Source organism: Coregonus clupeaformis, chromosome 27, assembly GCF_020615455.1.
Source record: "Coregonus clupeaformis isolate EN_2021a chromosome 27, ASM2061545v1, whole genome shotgun sequence".
Taxonomy (NCBI): Eukaryota; Metazoa; Chordata; class Actinopteri; order Salmoniformes; family Salmonidae; genus Coregonus; species Coregonus clupeaformis.
The window spans coordinates 41,370,778-41,390,622 of record NC_059218.1 but is presented as its reverse complement, the minus strand read 5'-3'; the positions used below and the strand labels follow the sequence as shown (position 1 = coordinate 41,390,622).

Genomic DNA, 19,845 nt, shown 5'->3' with positions numbered 1-19,845 from the left:
GCTCCTACATTTCTTTGTGTGCTCCTACATTTCTTTGTGTGCTCCTACATTTATTTGTGTGCTCCTACATTTCTTTGTGTGCTCCTACATTTCTTTGTGTGCTCCTACATTTCTTTGTGTGCTCCTACATTTCTTTGTGTGCTCCTACATTTCTTTGTGTGCTCCTACATTTCTTTGTGTGCTCCTACATTTATTTGTGTGCTCCTACATTTATTTGTGTGCTCCTACATTTCTTTATGTGCTCCTACATTGATTTGTGTGCTCCTACATTTCTTTGTGTGCTCCTACATTTCTTTGTGTGCTCCTACATTTATTTGTGTGCTCCTACATTTCTTTGTGTGCTCCTACATTTATTTGTGTGCCCCTACATTTTCCAACTTAGGCGCACACGTGCTCCTTGTAAGAAAAAAAAAAAGGCAGCGCCTGTATCTTCTACAGACCCACTTTTTCTGACACAATCCTGTGATAAAGGAAACTAATCGTCATTCAGGCTAAAAGAGGGCGGCACCATAGAGAATGATAGAGGACTCTTCTTTGTATCTGTCCCATTATGGTGTCTGTGAGTGCACAGGCAGCGCCATTTTTTGAGGTCATCTCCATTTTGAAGCAGTCACTTTTCTTCTCCAACTACTTCTATGAGTTGATAAACCAACTGAAAGGGTGCATACTGCCCCCTGGAGTGTGTTGTTTGAACAGGTATGAAGCCAAGGTTGGTGATTTTACTGCCACCTGCAGTTGTGGAAACAACATCATTTGAGAAAATATTTGGGAAGGTGGGGGAAAAAATCACAGATTTTAGAGTTGTTTATTAACCATTATTTTACCAGGTATGTTGACAGAAAACATACTGCACTACTTTCTCTTGTACACTAAGGACCAGGGGAAGAGTTGACAACATAGTGCACTACTTTCTCTTGTACACTAAGGACCAGGGGAAGAGTTGACAACATAGTGCACTACTTTCTCTAAGGACCAGGGGAAGAGTTGACAACACAGTGCACTACTTTCTCTAAGGACCAGGGGAAGAGTTGACAACATAGTGCACTACTTTCTATAAGGACCAGGGGAAGAGTTGACAACACAGTGCACTACTTTCTCTAAGGACCAGGGGAAGAGTTGACAACATAGTGCACTACTTTCTCTAAGGACCAGGGGAAGAGTTGACAACACAGTGCACTACTTTCTCTGAGGACCAGGGGAAGAGTTGACAACATAGTGCACTACTTTCTCTGAGGACCAGGGGAAGAGTTGCAGAGGAGAGGAGAAGAATGGGCCTATTTGAAAACTATAAAAAAAATAAGTAGCTTTCATGCTAGAAAAGGTTGGAGACCGCTGGTACACACACAGTAAATATGCAGATCAGAAGTGTGTTTCTAACTCCGGTGGTCACTGACACAGTAACATTAGTGTGTTAGTTATTGCCTGGGCCCTGTGTGGGTTTTATTCTTTGTGCCCAACAACAACAACAACAACAACATACCAGTACAACTGTTGCTTTGTCTGTAGCATAACTTCCTACATATCTACTGTAGTCTACATGAACGCATCAGAATGTTTAGGCTACATTTGGTTACTTCCCTTCTAGAGCAGCAGTCCCTGTCTCTGTCCCCTCTCTGTCTCTGTCCCCTCTCTGTCTCTGTCCCCTCTCTGTCTCTGTCCCCTCTGTCTGTCCTCTCTCTCTCTCTCTCTCTCTCTCTCTCTCTCTCTCTCTCTGTCTCTGTCTCTGTCTCTGTCTCTGTCTCTGTCTCTGTCTCTGTCTCTGTCTCTGTCTCTGTCTCTGTCTCTGTCTCTGTCTCTGTCTCTGTCTCTGTCTCTGTCTCTCTCTCTCTCTGTCTCTGTCTCTGTCCCCTCCTGTCTGCCTGTTTCAGCTGTATTTGTATTTATTTTACCAGGCAGGTCAATTATCAACTAATTCTTATTTACAACGACTGCCTGGCAAGAGCCAAACAAAACATACACAACTACTACTGTCAAATCTGTGGCGGTATGCGTCAAGCATGTCAGAGTAGGCGTGCTGATCTAGGATCAGCCCCCCCCCCCTCTCCATGCAATCTTATTCATTGTGATCTAAAAGGCTGAACTGATCCTAGATCAACACTCTTAATCTGGGACACCAGGCTACATACAGCCCCTGATCTGCACACGTTTGACACCCAGCCTACCACGTTACCTGTCCGTCTCTGCATTAGCTAGCTCTATGGAGCTCTATGTCCTGGTGGGGACCCACGTTGTTTATTTTTTTTTTGTCCTATCACTAACGCACCTGATTTGAAATGAAAGGCTTGATGATGATGATAACGTTGATTCGTTTGATCGAGTGTTTGAGTAATAGGGCGAACACCAAAATGTGATGGGAGGGGGAATCGATACAGTTTGACGTCGGGATATTATTTTTGACGATATGTCGTAATGTAACGATTTGACAATATCGCAATATTATTTTTTGCGGTAGTTGGCTCTACCTGCACTAAAACGCCAGTATTTTTCCCTCCGTAGGGTGTTCTCCATCTTCTTTTTAAATAGGGAGACCGTTTTGTTTTCAGCACTGTTATTTCCATGACCTGATCAGAACTAGTTTTCTCATGGCGCTCTCTTGCCCCTCTGCAGCAGACCATATGGTGGAACATCAAATCGCAATACATATAGAATCATGAGCATAGCAATAGATACCCAAGTATGGTGATAATATCGTATCGTGAGGTGCCTAGCAATTACCAGCCCAATTCCCTATAGGACTAGGATTGAGAAACGCTGTTCTATAATATGGTGACTGACTGTGGAAATAATACACACAACTAGTGAGTAGAACTAGACACAACTAGTGAGTAGGACTAGACACAACTAGTGAGTAGGACTAGACACAACTAGTGAGTAGGACTAGACACAACTAGTGAGTAGGACTAGACACAACTAGTGAGTAGGACTAGACACACCTAGTGAGTAGGACTAGACACCTAGTGAGTAGGACTAGACACCTAGTGAGTAGGACTAGACACCTAGTGAGTAGAACTAGACACCTAGTGAGTAGGACTACACTAGTAGAACTAGACACCTAGTGAGTAGGACTAGACACCTAGTGAGTAGGACTAGACACCTAGTGAGTAGGACTAGACACCTAGTGAGTAGGACTAGACACAACTAGTGAGTAGGACTAGACACCTAGTGAGTAGGACTAGACACCTAGTGAGTAGAACTAGACACCTAGTGAGTAGGACTACACTAGTAGAACTAGACACCTAGTGAGTAGGACTAGACACACCTGGTGAGTAGGACTAGACACCTAGTGAGTAGGACTAGACACACCTAGTGAGTAGAACTAGACACCTAGTGAGTAGGACTAGACACCTAGTGAGTAGGACTAGACACACCTAGTGAGTAGGACTAGACACAACTAGTGAGTAGGACTAGACACAACTAGTGAGTAGGACTAGACACAACTAGTGAGTAGGACTAGACACAACTAGTGAGTAGGACTAGACACAACTAGTGAGTAGGACTAGACACAACTAGTGAGTAGGACTACACTAGTAGAACTAGACACCTAGTGAGTAGGACTAGACACCTGGTGAGTAGGACTAGACACCTAGTGAGTAGGACTAGACACACCTAGTGAGTAGAACTAGACACCTAGTGAGTAGGTCTAGACACCTAGTGAGTAGGACTAGACACCTAGTGAGTAGAACTAGACACCTAGTGAGTAGGACTACACTAGTAGAACTAGACACCTAGTGAGTAGGACTAGACACACCTGGTGAGTAGGACTAGACACCTAGTGAGTAGGTCTAGACACCTAGTGAGTAGGACTAGACACCTAGTGAGTAGGACTAGACACACCTAGTGAGTAGGACTAGACACAACTAGTGAGTAGGACTAGACACAACTAGTGAGTAGGACTAGACACACCTAGTGAGTAGGACTAGACACACCTAGTGAGTAGGACTAGACACACCTAGTGAGTAGGACTAGACACAACTAGTGAGTAGGACTAGACACAACTAGTGAGTAGGACTAGACACAACTAGTGAGTAGGACTAGACACAACTAGTGAGTAGGACTAGACACCTAGTGAGTAGGACTAGACATCTAGTGAGTAGGACTAGACACCTAGTGAGTAGGACTAGACACCTAGTGAGTAGGACTAGACACCTAGTGAGTAGGACTAGACACCTAGTGAGTAGGACTAGACACCTAGTGAGTAGGACTAGACACCTAGTGAGTAGGACTAGACACCTAGTGAGTAGGACTAGACACCTAGTGAGTAGGACTAGACACCTAGTGAGTAGGACTAGACACCTAGTGAGTAGAACTAGACACCTAGTGAGTAGGACTAGACACCTAGTGAGTAGGACTAGACACCTAGTGAGTAGGACTAGACACCTAGTGAGTAGGACTAGACACCTAGTGAGTAGGACTAGACACCTAGTGAGTAGGACTAGACACCTAGCCACACCACGGGAGGTTGGTGGCACCTTAATTGGGGAGGAAGGGCTCGTGGTATTATTATGAGCCGTTCTCCCCTCAGCTGCCTCCACTGAGTAATAAAAGGTCATCATTGACAGACACAGTATTTAACGGTGGGTTCTTTTAAGTCTTGGGTTCCTTAATATTTTACTAACTGACATTTTGAAGGTCTTTCTGATCACCTCACGTGTTTGTTTTAGTCTGTAGTTGTCACAGTATGCTGTAGTAGAGTACTGTAATGAGCCTGTAGAGACCATTAACCAACTTAAATAGACTACTACTCCTTTAACAACGTCTCTCTGTCTCTCTCTCTCTCTGTCTCTCTCTCTCTCTCTCTCTCTCTCTCTCTCTCTGTCTCACCTTCTCTCTCTCTCTCTCTCTCTCTGTCTCACCTTCTCTGTCTCACCTTCTCTCTCTCTCTGTCTCACCTTCTCTGTCTCACCTTCTCTCTCTCTCTCTCTCTCTCTGTCTCTCTCTCTCTCTCTCTCTGTCTCACCTTCTCTGTCTCACCTTCTCTCTCTCTCTCTCTCTCTCTCTCTCTGTCTCTCTCTCTCTGTCTCACCTTCTCTGTCTCACCTTCTCTCTCTCTCTCTGTCTCTCTGTCTCTCTGTCTCACCTTCTCTCTCTGTCTCTCTCTCTCTCTCTCTCTCTCTCTCTCTCTCTCTCTCTGTCTCTCTGTCTCTCTCTCTCTCCTCTCTCTCTCTCTCCTTCTCTCTCTGTCTCCTTCTCTTTTGCTTCTCTCTGTCTCTCTCCGTCTCTCTGTCTCTCTCTCTGTCTCCTTCTCTTTTGCTTCTCTCTCTCTCTCTCTCTCTCTCTCTCTCTCTCTCTCTCTCTCTCTCTCTCTCTCTCTCTCTCTCTCTCTCTCTCTCTCTCTCTCTCTCTCTCTCTCTCTCTCTCTCTCTCTGTCTCCTTCTCTTTTGCTTCTCTCTCTCTAGGACCTACAGCAGGTGATGGTATCGGGACCCAACCTGAATGAGACCAGTATCGTATCCGGGGGTTACGGGGGTACAGCCGAGGGAATCATTGCTACCAGCTCCATTAAAGGTACAGTTCTCTCTGTCTCTGTCTCTGTCTCTGTCTCTCTCTGTCTCTCTCTCTGTCTGTCTGTCTCTCTCTCTCTCTCTCTCTCTCTCTCTCTCTCTCTCTCTCTCTCTCTCTCTCTCTCTCTCTCTCTCTCTCTCTCTCTCTCTCTCTCTCTCTCTCTCTCAATTCAATTTCAATTTCAAGGGCTTTATTGGCATGGGAAACGTGTGTTAACATTGCCAAAGCAAGTGAAGTAGATTAACAATAAATATTAACAGTAAACATTACACTCAGAAGTTTCAAAGGAATAAAGACATTTCAAATGTCATATTATGTGTATATATACAGTGCTGTAACAATGTGCAAATAGTTAAAGTACAAATGGGAAAATAAATAAACATAAATATGGGTTGTATTTACAATGGTGTTTGTTCTTCACTGGTTGCCCTTTTCTTGTGGCAACAGGTCACAAATCTTGCAGCTGTGATGGCACACTCTCTCTCTCTCTCTCTCTGTCTCTCTCTCTCTGTCTCTCTCTCTCTCTCTCTCTCTCTCTCTCTCTCTCTATCCCACTCTTTCTCATTCTGCAGGTTTTTCTCTTCACTCTCTCTTCTCATGACAGGTTTTAAAAAAATGTTTTAATATGTTTTAAGTCTAAGGGGGTCTGTAGTTGTCAAAACATCTACATGGCAGCCATGTAAAGTGATATGTCTGGCTGGTTTTAGGCCGGTTCAGCTCTTCCTCTGGTACGCTCATTAAATAGTTGATAAATGCTCTCTTCAAGACAATTTCCTCTAGACCTCTCTCTTTCTGGATGGGCAGGATCTAGTTTACTGTCTGTTCAGTAGTGATGGTGTCTCTCTATTGGCTAGGATCTAGTTTACTGTGTTCAGTAGTGATGGTGTCTCTATTGGCTAGGATCTAGTTTACTGTCTTGTTCAGTAGTGATGGTGTCTCTCTATTGGCTAGGATCTAGTTTACTGTCTGTTCAGTAGTGATGGTGTCTCTATTGGCTAGGATCTAGTTTACTGTCTTGTTCAGTAGTGATGGTGTCTCTCTATTGGCTAGGATCTAGTTTACTGTCTTGTTCAGTAGTGATGGTGTCTCTCTATTGGCTAGGATCTAGTTTACTGTCTTGTTCAGTAGTGATGGTGTCTCTATTGGCTAGGATCTAGTTTACTGTCTTGTTCAGTAGTGATGGTGTCTCTCTATTGGCTAGGATCTAGTTTACTGTCTTGTTCAGTAGTGATGGTGTCTCTCTATTGGCTAGGATCTAGTTTACTGTCTGTTTAGTAGTGATGGTGTCTCTATTGGCTAGGATCTAGTTTACTGTATGTTCAGTAGTGATGGTGTCGATTGGCTAGGATCTAGTTTACTCTCTGTTCAGTAGTGATGGTGTCTCTCTATTGGCTAGGATCTAGTTTACTCTCTGTTCAGTAGTGATGGTGTCTCTCTATTGGCTAGGATCTAGTTTACTGTCTGTTCAGTAGTGATGGTGTCTCTATTGGCTAGGATCTAGTTTACTGTCTGTTTAGTAGTGATGGTGTCTGTCTATTGGCTAGGATCTAGTTTACTGTCTGTTCAGTAGTGATGGTGTCTCTATTGGCTAGGATCTAGTTTACTGTCTGTTCAGTAGTGATGGTGTCTCTCTATTGGCTAGGATCTAGTTTACTGTCTGTTCAGTAGTGATGGTGTCTCTATTGGCTAGGATCTAGTTTACTGTCTGTTTAGTAGTGATGGTGTCTGTCTATTGGCTAGGATCTAGTTTACTGTGTTCAGTAGTGATGGTGTCTCTCTATTGGCTAGGATCTAGTTTACTGTCTTGTTCAGTAGTGATGGTGTCTCTCTATTGGCTAGGATCTAGTTTACTGTCTTGTTCAGTAGTGATGGGGTCTCTCTATTGGCTAGGAGAATCCCAGTCCCATATTAGCATAATCTTCCAGTTTAGTGGATGAACTACTGTTGTTCCCATGGTTACATGTGAGACAATACAAGGGAGGGGCTAGGGACTGAACAGAGACTAGAACAGTAAGGAACTGAACTGCTTTATTGATTCAAACTCCTCCCGCTTCACTAATATGGTGCACTCATCTTTTAAGAATCAACATCTCTCTCTCTCTCTCCCTCTCTATCTTTCTCTCTCTCTCTCTCTCGCTCTGTCACTCTCTCTCAGGCCCTGCTGTGCGCTACAACGCTCAGTTTAACAGACGCATCCCAGTCACAGGACAAGGTGGCTCATCCATCACTCTCATTCCTCATTTGGTTTCCTCTTTCCTCTCCTCCTCTCTCTGCTCCCTTGTTCTTCTTCTGCTGTGGAGATGGGGATCACTGTCTGGAATACTGCCTCTCTTCCTGGCATCCCGTTAAACTCTCTCTCTCTCTCTCTCTTTCAGGGGACAGTACATTTCTCTTGTTGTAATGTTTATCCTCTCTTGGTCGCTCTGTCAGGTGATTCTGTTTGTCTGGTGCATCAGGAGCTGCTGTTTTCACATCTCTCCTCTTTTCTTAGTTTTCACACTAAATAACGTATCTCTGTGTCACATTTACACTCTCTTGTGTTTTCCTGAGAATCTTTCTGGGTGACTTTCGGTCAGACTCTTCACTGTGGGCTGGCATTAGTCTGTCTCATTTCTGTCCTCTGTTGAATGAGACACTTAAGAGATGTAGCATTCTTTCAGATGGAAACATCAAAATAAACTTGACCTGTTTTTCATGTTTGTCATTTGCCTCACAGTAAGTAGACACACAACTAGGGATACATACTGGGCTAGTCCCAAATGGCACCCTGTTCCCTACATGAAGCCCTAGGGGCCCTGGGTTAAAGTAGTGCACTATATAGGGAATAGGGTGCCATTTGGGACTCAAGCTCTGACTCATGAGATCAGGTGACTACATGCCATCACTACTGCTGTCACTGTGTATCTGTCGCCGTGGTTTCCATTTTGTTTCCATTCTTTCTGTATTGTTCGCTGATCACCATGCACTAACCATTCTGTCTTCATCTGTTCACATCCCTCTCTCCGTCTTACTCGCCTCCCGTCTCCTCATCTCTTCCTCCTCTCATCTCGTCTTGTCTTCCTATCTTCCTCTCCTCCTCCTCCCCTCTCCTCTCCTCTTCCTCCCCTCTTTCCTCTCCTCTCCTCCTCCTCTCCTCTTTCCTCTCCTCTCCTCCTCCCCTCTCCTCCTCCTCCCCTCTTTCCTCTCCTCTCCTCTTCCCCTCTTTCCTCTCCTCTCCTCCTCCTCTCCTCTTTCCTCTCCTCTCCTCTCTAACCCATCCTTGGTTCTGTCCTTCATTTATTCATTCCATCCATCTGTCCTAAACACTCATCCCTCCAGATCTTCACCTTTACTGATCATTTCAACCCTGGGTGAAACTCTTCTCCAACCCTACCAACCTTACCCCAGCCCGCAAAAAAAATCATACCCCTAAACGGACACTTCCCGTGCCCCGTGACAAAATCGGACACATACCCGGACCCCAATGCCTCTTACTTTACGTACCCCACTCTTACCCCTCTGCCCTACACCCCCAACCTAACCCTACCCACCTAACCCCCAACCTAACCCTGACCCTCAACCTAACCCTACCCACCTACCCCTAACCCCCAACCTAACCCTGACCCCAATCCTAACCCTACCTACCTACCCCAACCTAACCTAACCCTGAGCCCCAACATAACCCTGACCTCCAACCTAACCCTACCTACCCAAACCCCCAACCTAACCCTACCCACCTAACCCTGACCCCCAAACTAACCCTACCCACCTAACCCTGACCCCCAAACTAACCCTACCCATAACCCTAATCCTACATCCAGCCAGTCATATACAGCCATACACAGGTATAACTTACCCCTTCATTAACTACTGTTTCTAGGTGAGTCAGCCAGTCAGCCCTTTCCCTAATCACTGGTCCACGGTCAGTTCTTATTCCCATCCCACTATGGTTAAAGTGGGGACTCTGGGTAAGGGCTGATCCTAGATATGTGGTTAGTAGTGAACCTCTACCTTGAGTATCCAGGTATTCTCCAGGGCCCCAGTCACCTCCTACTTCCTGCCACTCTGCCACTTCTCTCTCTCTCTCTCTCTCTCTCTCTGTCTCTCTCTCTCTCTCTCTCTCTCTCTCTCTCTCTCTCTCTGTCTCTCTCTCTCTCTCTCTCTTTCTCTCTCTCTCTCTCTCACTATCTCTCTCTCTCTCGCTCTCACTCTCTCTCTCTTTCTCTCTCTCTCTCTCTCTCTGTCTCTCTCTCTCTCTCTGTCTCTCTCTCTCTGTCTCTCTCTCTCTGTCTCTCTCTCTCTCTCTCTCTCTCTCTCTCTCTCTCTGCTCTCTCTCTCTCTCTGTCTCTCTCGCTCTCTCTCTCGCTCTCTCTCTCTCTCTCTCATTCACTGTCTGTGTCGGTTGATCACCGACTCGCACTGCTTTTCATGCTGTTATGGTGACGGGGGAAGTTGTTGTTAGGATATTGTTCTGAGAGTGGTGTGAGATGGTGTTTAGTGTAGAGTATGCTGCTACATACAATAACATACTACCACATTTAATCCAACAAAGCACAAACAATGGATATGTTCTGTGAGTATTTATTTGTCTGAATGTGTCACTTTACCATGGTGTTGGATGTACTGTCTACTCACTCCCCCTCCTCCTCCCCTCATCCTCTCCTCTTCCTCCTCCTCCTCCTCCCCATCCCTCCCTGTCCTCCTCCCCCTCATCCTCCTCCCCATCCCTCCCTCCCTTCCTCCTCCTCCTCCTCCCCATCCCTCCCTTCCTCCTCCTCCTCCCCATCCCTCCCTTCCTCCTCCTCCTCCTCATCCCTCCCTGTCCTCCTCCCCATCCCTCCCTTCCTCCCCCTCCCCCTCCTCCTCCTCCCCATCCCTCCCCCCTCCTCCTTCTCCCAGGTTCCAGTATGCAGGATAGTAGCAGCAGCAGTTCCATGACTGCAGAGGAGGCCTCTAGAGGAGTGGCTGTAGAGAAACTGGACTTTATGAAGAAATGGGGCCTCAACACCTACAAGGTACTGTAATCTACCTTACCACCTCAACACCTACAAGGTACTGTAATCTACCTTACCACCTCAACACCTACAAGGTACTGTAATCTACCTTACCACCTCAACACCTACAAGGTACTGTAATCTACCTTACCACCTCAACACCTACAAGGTACTGTAATCTACCTTACCTTACCACCTCAACACCTACAAGGTACTGTAATCTACCTTACCTTACCACCTCAACACCTACAAGGTACTGCAGTTTGCCTGTGTGTCAGAATGCCTGGGTCTACCTGGAACAGAACACTTATACACCTTAAAGACCCATACACAGGGGACTCAACATCTACAAGGTACCGTGAAATACCGGTCTGTTAGTCTATATGTTAACATACCTGAACACACCTGAGAGACCCATACACAGGGGACTCAACACCTACAATATACCTGAATGAATATGTTTGGCTACCTGTGTTCACTTACCTGTGTCAGAATACCTGGGTCTATATCTGGAATTCCTAGTGCCACACCTCAATGGACCTCAATACCTCTAGAGCACTACACTGTCTGTGGTAACTTACCTGTGAACCACTTAACTAGTCTGTGTTAACTTACCTGTGAACCACTTAACTAGTCTGTGTTAACTTACCTGTGAACCACTTAACTAGTCTGTGTTAACTTACCTGTGAACCACTTAACTAGTCTGTGTTAACTTACCTGTGAACCACTTAACTAGTCTGTGTTAACTTACCTGTGAACCACTTAACTAGTCTGTGTTAACTTAACTAGTCCGTGTTAACTAGTCCGTGTTAACTAGTCTGTGTTAACTAGTCCGTGTTAACTTACCTGTGTTTTTAATGATTTCCATCTAACTCCTTCTCATCTCAAACACACCTCCCTCCCTCCCTCTCCTCCCTCCCTCCCTCTCTCTCCTCCCTCCCTCCCTCTCTCTCTTCCCTACCTCCTTCTCTCCCTCTCTCTCTCCAGTGCACTAAGCAGATGATCTCAGAGCGGTTTGGTCGTGGTTCTAGGACTGTTGACCTAGAACTGGAGGCTCAGATAGAAGTTCTCCGGGACACCAAGAGGAAGTATGAGAATGTGCTGCGATTGGCTAGAGCCCTGACCAATCATTTGTACAGCATGGTGCAGACGCAACACGCCCTCGGGGACACCTTCACCGACCTCAGCCTGAAATCACCTGAACTACGGGTGAGAACCTGACCTATAACCCCTAACCTCTAGCCTAGACCCCAGCCTGAAATCACCTGAACTACGGGTGAAAACCAGACCTATGACCCCTAACCTCTAGCCTAGACCCCAGCCTGAAATCACCTGAACTACGGGTGAAAACCAGACCTATGACCCCTAACCTCTAGCCTAGACCCCAGCCTGAAATCACCTGAATTACGGGTGAAAACCAGACCTATGACCCCTAACCTCTAACCTAGACCCCAGCCTGAAATCACCTGAACTACGGGTGAAAACCAGACCTATGACCCCTAACCTCTAGCCTAGACCCCAGCCTGAAATCACCTGAACTACGGGTGAAAACCAGACCTATGACCCCTAACCTCTAACCTAGACCCCAGCCTGAAATCACCTAAACTACGGGTGAAAACCAGACCTATGACCCCTAACCTCTAACCTAGACCCCCAGCCTGAAATCACCTGAACTACGGGTGAAAACCAGACCTATGACCCCCTAACCTCTAACCTAGACCCCAGCCTGAAATCACCTGAACTATGGGTGAAAACCAGACCTATGACCCCTAACCTCTAACCTAGACCCCAGCCTGAAATCACCTGAACTACGGGTGAAAACCAGACCTATGACCCCTAACCTCTAACCTAGACCCCAGCCTGAAATCACCTGAACTACGGGTGAAAACCAGACCTATGACCCCTAACCTCTAACCTAGACCCCAGCCTGAAATCACCTGAACTACGGGTGAAAACCAGACCTATGACCCCTAACCTCTAACCTAGACCCCAGCCTGAAATCACCTGAACTACGGGTGAAAACCAGACCTATGACCCCCTAACCTCTAACCTAGACCCCAGCCTGAAATCACCTGAACTACGGGTGAAAACCAGACCTATGACCCCTAACCTCTAACCTAGACCCCAGCCTGAAATCACCTAAACTACGGGTGAAAACCAGACCTATGACCCCTAACCTCTAACCTAGACCCCAGCCTGAAATCACCTGAACTACGGGTGAGAACCTGACCTCTAACCTCGAGGCTGACCCCTAACCCCTGACCCCTCAGCCAGAAATCACCTGAACTACGAGTGAGAACCTGACCTCTAACCTCGAGGCTGACCCCTGACCCCTCAGCCAGAAATCACCTGAACTACGGGTGAGAACCTGACCTCTAACCTCTAACACCAGACCCCTGACCCCTCAGCCAGAAATCACCTGAACTACGGGTGAGAATCTGACCTCTAACCTCGAGGCTGACCCCTAACCCCTGACCCCTCAGCCAGAAATCACCTGAACTACGAGTGAGAACCTGACCTCTAACCTCGAGGCTGACCCCTGACCCCTCAGCCAGAAATCACCTGAACTACGAGTGAGAATCTGACCTCTAACCTCGAGGCTGACCCCTAACCCCTGACCCCTCAGCCAGAAATCACCTGAACTACGAGTGAGAACCTGACCTCTAACCTCGAGGCTGACCCCTGACCCCTCAGCCAGAAATCACCTGAACTACGAGTGAGAACCTGACCTCTAACCTCGAGGCTGACCCCTAACCCCTCAGCCAGAAATCACCTGAACTACGAGTGAGAATCTGACCTCTAACCTCGAGGCTGACCCCTAACCCCTGACCCCTCAGCCAGAAATCACCTGAACTACGAGTGAGAATCTGACCTCTAACCTCGAGGCTGACCCCTGACCCCTCAGCCAGAAATCACCTGAACTACGAGTGAGAACCTGACCTCTAACCTCGAAGCTGACCCCTGACCCCTCAGCCAGAAATCACCTGAACTACGAGTGAGAACCTGACCTCTAACCTCTAGGTTAACCCCTGACCCCTAACCTCTAACCCAGAAATCACATGAGCTACGGGTGAGAACCTGACCTATAACCTCTAACCCAGACCCCTCAGCCAGAAATCACCTCTAACCCCTGACCTTTAATCCTGACACTAAATCAAGAGGTGGGGCTGCCACTTAACACTGTTTGGTCTTTGGGGGCTTTAGGTCAAGTTATTTATTTTTTTAAAGCACTTTGTGACGAATCTGAAAAGTGTCATGAATACATTGGTTGATTTGATTTATTGGTTGATTGATTGATATATTGGTTGATTGATTCAATAGATCAGATTGATCAGTAACACCCTCAACCAGAGTTGTGTGTGTGTTTGTGTTTGTGTGTGTGTAATGGCCTGATGTTTCCTCCAGGATGAGTTTGGGTACAACGCAGAGACCCAGAAGTTGTTGTGTAAGAACGGAGAGACGCTGCTGGGAGCCATCAACTTCTTTGTGTCCAGCATCAATACACTGATTAACAAAACCATGGAGGACACACTGATGACCATCAAGATGTACGAGGCTGCTAGGTAACACACCATCATCTCCATGGCAACTATAAAGGGAGACAGTGCCCAGACAGTCTGTTCCAGGCAGGAAGTATTAGGTTACTCTGCACGCACTCTGATCTACTCCAGACACACTGACCGATATTCATGTCTATAATAATGGATCTGTCCTTAGTCAGAGTTGTTAGGAGTTGTCTCGTCTCCTCCTCTCTCTCTCTCTCTGTCAGGTTGGAGTTGTCTCTCGTCTCCTCCTCCTCCTCTCTCTCTGTCAGGTTGGAGTTGTCTCTCGTCTCCTCCTCTCTCTCTCTCTCTGTCAGGTTGGAGTTGTCTCTCGTCTCCTCCTCCTCCTCTCTCTCTCTGTCAGGTTGGAGTTGTCTCTCGTCTCCTCCTCTCACTCTCTCTCTGTCAGGTTAGAGTTGTCTCTCGTCTCCTCCTCTCTCTCTCTGTCAGGTTGGAGTTGTCTCTCGTCTCCTCCTCCTCTCTCTCTGTCAGGTTGGAGTTGTCTCTCGTCTCCTCTCTCTCTGTCAGGTTGGAGTTGTCTCTCATCTCCTCCTCTCTCTCTGTCAGGTTGGAGTTGTGTCTCGTCTCCTCCTCTCTCTCTCTCTGTCAGGTTGGAGTTGTCTCTCGTCTCCTCCTCTCTCTCTCCCTCTGTCAGGTTGGAGTTGTCTCTCGTCTCCTCTCTCTCTGTCAGGTTGGAGTTGTCTCTCGTCTCCTCCTCTCTCTCTCTCTGTCAGGTTGGAGTTGTCTCTCGTCTCCTCTCTCTCTCTCTGTCAGGTTGGAGTTGTGTCTCCTCCTCTCTCTCTCTCTGTCAGGTTGGAGTTGTCTCTCGTCTCTCTCTCTCTCTCTCTCTCTCTGTCAGGTTGGAGTTGTCTCTCGTCTCCTCCTCTCTCTCTCTCTCTCTGTCAGGTTGGAGTTGTCTCTCGTCTCCTCCTCTCTCTCTCTCTGTCAGGTTGGAGTTGTCGCTCGTCTCCTCCTGTCTCGCTCTCTGTCAGGTTGGAGTTGTCTCTCATCTCCTCCTCCTCCTCTCTCTCTGTCAGGTTGGAGTTGTCTCTCATCTCCTCCTCCTCCTCTCTCTCTCTCTCTGTCAGGTTGGAGTTGTCTCTCATCTCCTCCTCCTCCTCTCTCTCTCTCTGTCAGGTTGGAGTTGTCTCTCATCTCCTCCTCCTCCTCCTCTCTCTCTGTCAGGTTGGAGTTGTCTCTCATCTCCTCCTCCTCCTCCTCTCTCTCTGTCAGGTTGGAGTTGTCTCTCATCTCCTCCTCCTCCTCTCTCTCTGTCAGGTTGGAGTTGTCTCTCGTCTCCTCTTGTCTCTCTCTCTGTCAGGTTGGAGTTGTCTCTCATCTCCTCCTCCTCCCCTCTCTCTGTCAGTTTGGAGTTGTCTCTCATCTCCTCCTCCTCCTCTCTCTCTGTCAGGTTGGAGTTGTCTCTCGTCTCCTCTCTCTCTGTCAGGTTGGAGTTGTCTCCTCCTCTCTCTCTCTCTGTCAGGTTGGAGTTGTCTCTCGTCTCCTCTCTCTCTGTCAGGTTGGAGTTGTCTCTCGTCTCCTCTCTCTCTCGCTGTCAGGTTGGAGTTGTCTCTCGTCTCCTCTCTCTCTCTCTCTGTCAGGTTGGAGTTGTCTCTCGTCTCCTCCTCTCTCTCTCTCTCTGTCAGGTTGGAGTTGTCTCTCGTCTCCCTCTCTCTCTCTCTGTCAGGTTGGAGTTGTCTCTCGTCTCCTCCTCTCTCTCTCTCGCTGTCAGGTTGGAGTTGTGTCTCGTCTCCTCCTCTCTCTCTCGCTGTCAGGTTAGAGTTGTCTCTCGTCTCCTCCTCTCTCTCTCTCTCTGTCAGGTTGGAGTTGTCTCTCGTCTCCTCTTGTCTCTCTCTCTGTCAGGTTGGAGTTGTCTCTCATCTCCTCCTCCTCCCCTCTCTCTGTCAGTTTGGAGTTGTCTCTCATCTCCTCCTCCTCCTCTCTCTCTGTCAGGTTGGAGTTGTCTCTCGTCTCCTCTCTCTCTGTCAGGTTGGAGTTGTCTCCTCCTCTCTCTCTCTCTGTCAGGTTGGAGTTGTCTCTCGTCTCCTCTCTCTCTGTCAGGTTGGAGTTGTCTCTCGTCTCCTCTCTCTCTCGCTGTCAGGTTGGAGTTGTCTCTCGTCTCCTCCTCTCTCTCTCTCTCTGTCAGGTTGGAGTTGTCTCTCGTCTCCTCCTCTCTCTCTCTCTCTGTCAGGTTGGAGTTGTCTCTCGTCTCCTCTCTCTCTCTCTGTCAGGTTGGAGTTGTCTCTCGTCTCCTCCTCTGTCTCTCTCGCTGTCAGGTTGGAGTTGTCTCGTCTCCTCCTCTCTCTCTCGCTGTCAGGTTAGAGTTGTCTCTCGTCTCCTCCTCTCTCTCTCTCTCTGTCAGGTTGGAGTTGTCTCTCGTCTCCTCCTGTCTCTCTCTCTGTCAGGTTGGAGTTGTCTCTCATCTCCTCCTCCTCCTCTCTCTCTGTCAGGTTGGAGTTGTGTCTCGTCTCCTCCTCTCTCTCTCTCGCTGTCAGGTTAGAGTTGTCTCTCGTCTCCTCCTCTCACTCTCTCTGTCAGGTTGGAGTTGTGTCTCATCTCCTCCTGTCTCTCTTTCTCTCTCTGTCAGGTTGGAGTTGTGTCTTGTCTCCTCCTCTCTCTCTCTCTCTCTCTGTCAGGTTGGAGTTGTCACTCGTCTCCTCTCAATTTAATTCAATTCAATTCAAAGGGTTTTATTGGCATGGGAAACATATGTTTACATTGCCAAAGCAAGTGAAATAGATAATGAACAAAAGTGAATTATCAATAAAAAATGAACATTACACTCACAAAATTTCCAACAGAATAAAGACATTTCAAATGTCATTATGTGCAAATAGTTAAAGTACAAAAGGGAAAATAAATAAACATAAATATGGGTTATATTTACAATGGTGTTTGTTCTTCACTGTTTGCCCTTTTCTTGTGGCAACAGGTCACAAATCGTGCTGCTGTGATGGCACACTGTGGTATTTCACCCAGTAGATAAGGGAGTTTATCAAAATTGGGTTTGTTTTCGAATTCTTTGTGGGTCTGTGTAATCTGAGGGAAATATGTGTCTCTAATATGGTCATACATTTGGCAGGAGGTTAGGAAGTGCAGCTCAGTTTCCATCTTATTTTGTGGGCAGTGTGCACATAGCCTGTCTTCTCTTGAGAGCCAGGTCTGCCTACGGCGGCCTTTCTCAATAGCAAGGCTATGCTCATGGAGTCTGTACATAGTCAAATGTCTCCTTAATTTAGGGTCAGTCACAGTGGTCAGGTATTCTGCCGCTGTGTACTCTCTGTTTAGGGCCAAATAGCATTCTAGTTTGCTCTGTTTTTTTGTTACTTCTTTCCAATGTGTCAAGTAATTATATTTTGTTTTCTCATGATTTGGTTGGGTCTAATTGTGTTGCTGTCCTGGGGCTCTGTGGGGTCTGTGTGTGTTTGTGAACAGAGCCCCAGGACCAGCTTACTTAGGGGTCTCTTCTCCAGGTTCGTCTCTCTGTAGGTGATGGCTTTGTTATGGAAGGTTTGGGAATCGCTTCCTTTTAAGTGCTTTATGTTGTACACAGGGGAAATATTTGCAGAATTCTGCATGCAGTCTCAATTTGGTGTTTGTCTCATTTTGTGAATTTTTGGTTGGTGAGTGGACCCCAGACCTCACAACCATAAAGAGCAATGGGTTCTATAACTTATTCAAGTATTTTTAGCCAGATCCTAATTGGTATGTCAAATTGTATGTTCCTTTTGATGGCATAGAAGGCCCTTCTTGCCTTGTCTCTCAGATCGTTCACAGCTTTCTGGAAGTTACCTGTGGTGCTGATGTTTAGGCCGAGGTAGATATAGTTTTTTGTGTGCTCTAGAGCAACAGTGTCTAGATGGAATTTGTCCTGGCAACTGGACCTTTTTTGGAACACCATCATTTTTTGTCTTACTGAGATTCACTGTCAGGGCCCAGGTCTGACAGAATCTGTGCAGAAGATCTAGGTGCTGCCGTAGGCCCTCCTTGGTTGGGGACAGAAGCACCAGATCATCAGCAAACAGTAGACATTTGACTTCAGATTCTAGTAGAGTGAGGCCGGGTGCTGCAGACTGTTCTAGTGCCCTCGCCAATTCATTGATACATATGTTGAAAAGGGTGGGGCTTAAACTGCATCCCTGTCTCACCCCACGGCACTGTGGAAAGAAATGTGTGTGTTTTTTGCCAATTTTAACCGCACACTTGTTGTTTGTGTACATGGATTTTATAATGTCGTATGTTTTTCCCCCAACCCCACTTTCCATCAATTTGTATAGCAGACCCTCATGCCAAATTGAGTCAAAAGCTTTTATGAAATCAACAAAGCACGAGAAGACTTTGCCTTTGCTTTGTTTTGTTTGTTTGTTATTAGGGTGTGTAGGGTGAATACGTGGTCTGTCGTACGGTAATTTGGTAAAAAGCCAATTTGACATTTGCTCAGTACATTGTTTTCACTGAGGAAATGAACTAGTCTTCTGTTAATGATAATGCAGAGGATTTTCCCAAAGTTGCTGTTGACGCATATCCCACGGTAGTTATTGGGGTCAAATTTGTCTCTACTTTTGTGGATTGGGGTGATCAGTCCTTGGTTCCAAATATTGGGGAAGATGCCAGAGCTAAGGATGATGTTAAAGAGTTTAAGTATAGCCAATTGGAATTTGTGGTCTGTATATTTTATCATTTCATTGAGGATACCATCAACACCACAGGCCTTTTTGGGTTGGAGGGTTTGTATTTTGTCCTGTAGTTCATTCTATGTAATTGGAGGATCCAGTGGGTTCTGGTAGTCTTTAATAGTTGATTTTAAGATTTGCATTTGATCATGTATATTTTTTTGCTGTTTGTTCTTTGTTATAGGGCCAAAAAGATTGGAGAAGTGGTTTACCTATACATCTCCGTTTTGGATAGATAACTCTTTGTGTTGTTGTTTATTTAGTGTTTTCCAATTTTCCCAGAAGTGGTTAGATTCTATGGATTCTTCAATTACATTGAGATGATTTCTGACATGCTGTTCCTTCTTTTTCCGTAGTGTATTTCTGTATTGTTTTAGTGATTCACCATAGTGAAGGTGTAGGCTCAGGTTTTCTGGGTCTTTATGTTTTTGGTTGGATAGGTTTCTCAATTTCTTTCTTAGGTTTTTGCATTCTTCATCAAGCCATTTGTCACTGTTGTTACTTTTCTTCGGTTTTCTGTTAGAGATTTTTAGATTTGATAGGGAAGCTGAGAAGTCAAATATGCTGTTTAGGTTTTCTACTGCCAAGTTTACACCTTCACTATTACAGTGAAACGTTTAGTCCAGGAAGTTGTCTAAAAGGGATTGAATTTGTTGTTGCCTAATTGTTTTTTGGTAGGTTTTGACACTACTTTCCTTCCATCTATAGCATTTCTTAATATTATTCAGTTCCTTTGGCTTTGATGCCTCATGATTGAGTATTGCTCTGTTCAAGTAGACTGTGATTTTGCTGTGGTCTGATAGGGGTGTCAGTGGGCTGACTGTGAACGCTCTGAGAGACTCTGGGTTGAGGTCAGTGATAAAGGAGTCTACAGTACTACTGCCAAGAGATGAGCTATAGGTGTACCTACCATAGGAGTCCCCTCGAAGCCTACCATTGACTCTGTACAGACCCAGTGTGCGACAGAGCTGCAGTAGTCGTGACCCGTTTTTGTTGGTTATGTTGTCGTAGTTGTTCCTAGGGGGGCATATGGGGGAGGGAATGCTGTCACCTCCAGGTAGGTGTTTGTCCCCCTGTGTGCTGAGGGTGTCAGGTTCTTGTCCAGTTCTGGCATTTAGGTCGCCACAGACTAGTACATGTCCCTGGGTCTGGAAA

The 19,845-nt window shown here is 46.4% G+C and overlaps 1 protein-coding gene across 5 annotated transcripts in view; it reads left to right on the top strand.

Moving 5' to 3' along the window:
• Nucleotides 1–19,845, top strand: part of arfip2b (ADP-ribosylation factor interacting protein 2b) — an 82,373-nt gene that overhangs the window by 61,033 nt on the left and 1,495 nt on the right. For 3 of the 5 annotated variants that reach the window (XM_045208215.1, XM_045208213.1, XM_041870513.2), the window contains 5 exons: nucleotides 5,397–5,505; nucleotides 7,658–7,714; nucleotides 10,381–10,496; nucleotides 11,463–11,684; nucleotides 13,881–14,038. In XM_045208215.1, the coding sequence (XP_045064150.1) occupies nucleotides 5,397–5,505; nucleotides 7,658–7,714; nucleotides 10,381–10,496; nucleotides 11,463–11,684; nucleotides 13,881–14,038 (662 nt within the window). The remainder of the gene's footprint in view (nucleotides 1–5,396; nucleotides 5,506–7,657; nucleotides 7,715–10,380; nucleotides 10,497–11,462; nucleotides 11,685–13,880; nucleotides 14,039–19,845) is intronic. The other 2 variants (XM_045208216.1, XM_041870514.2) reach the window with 1 other exon arrangement.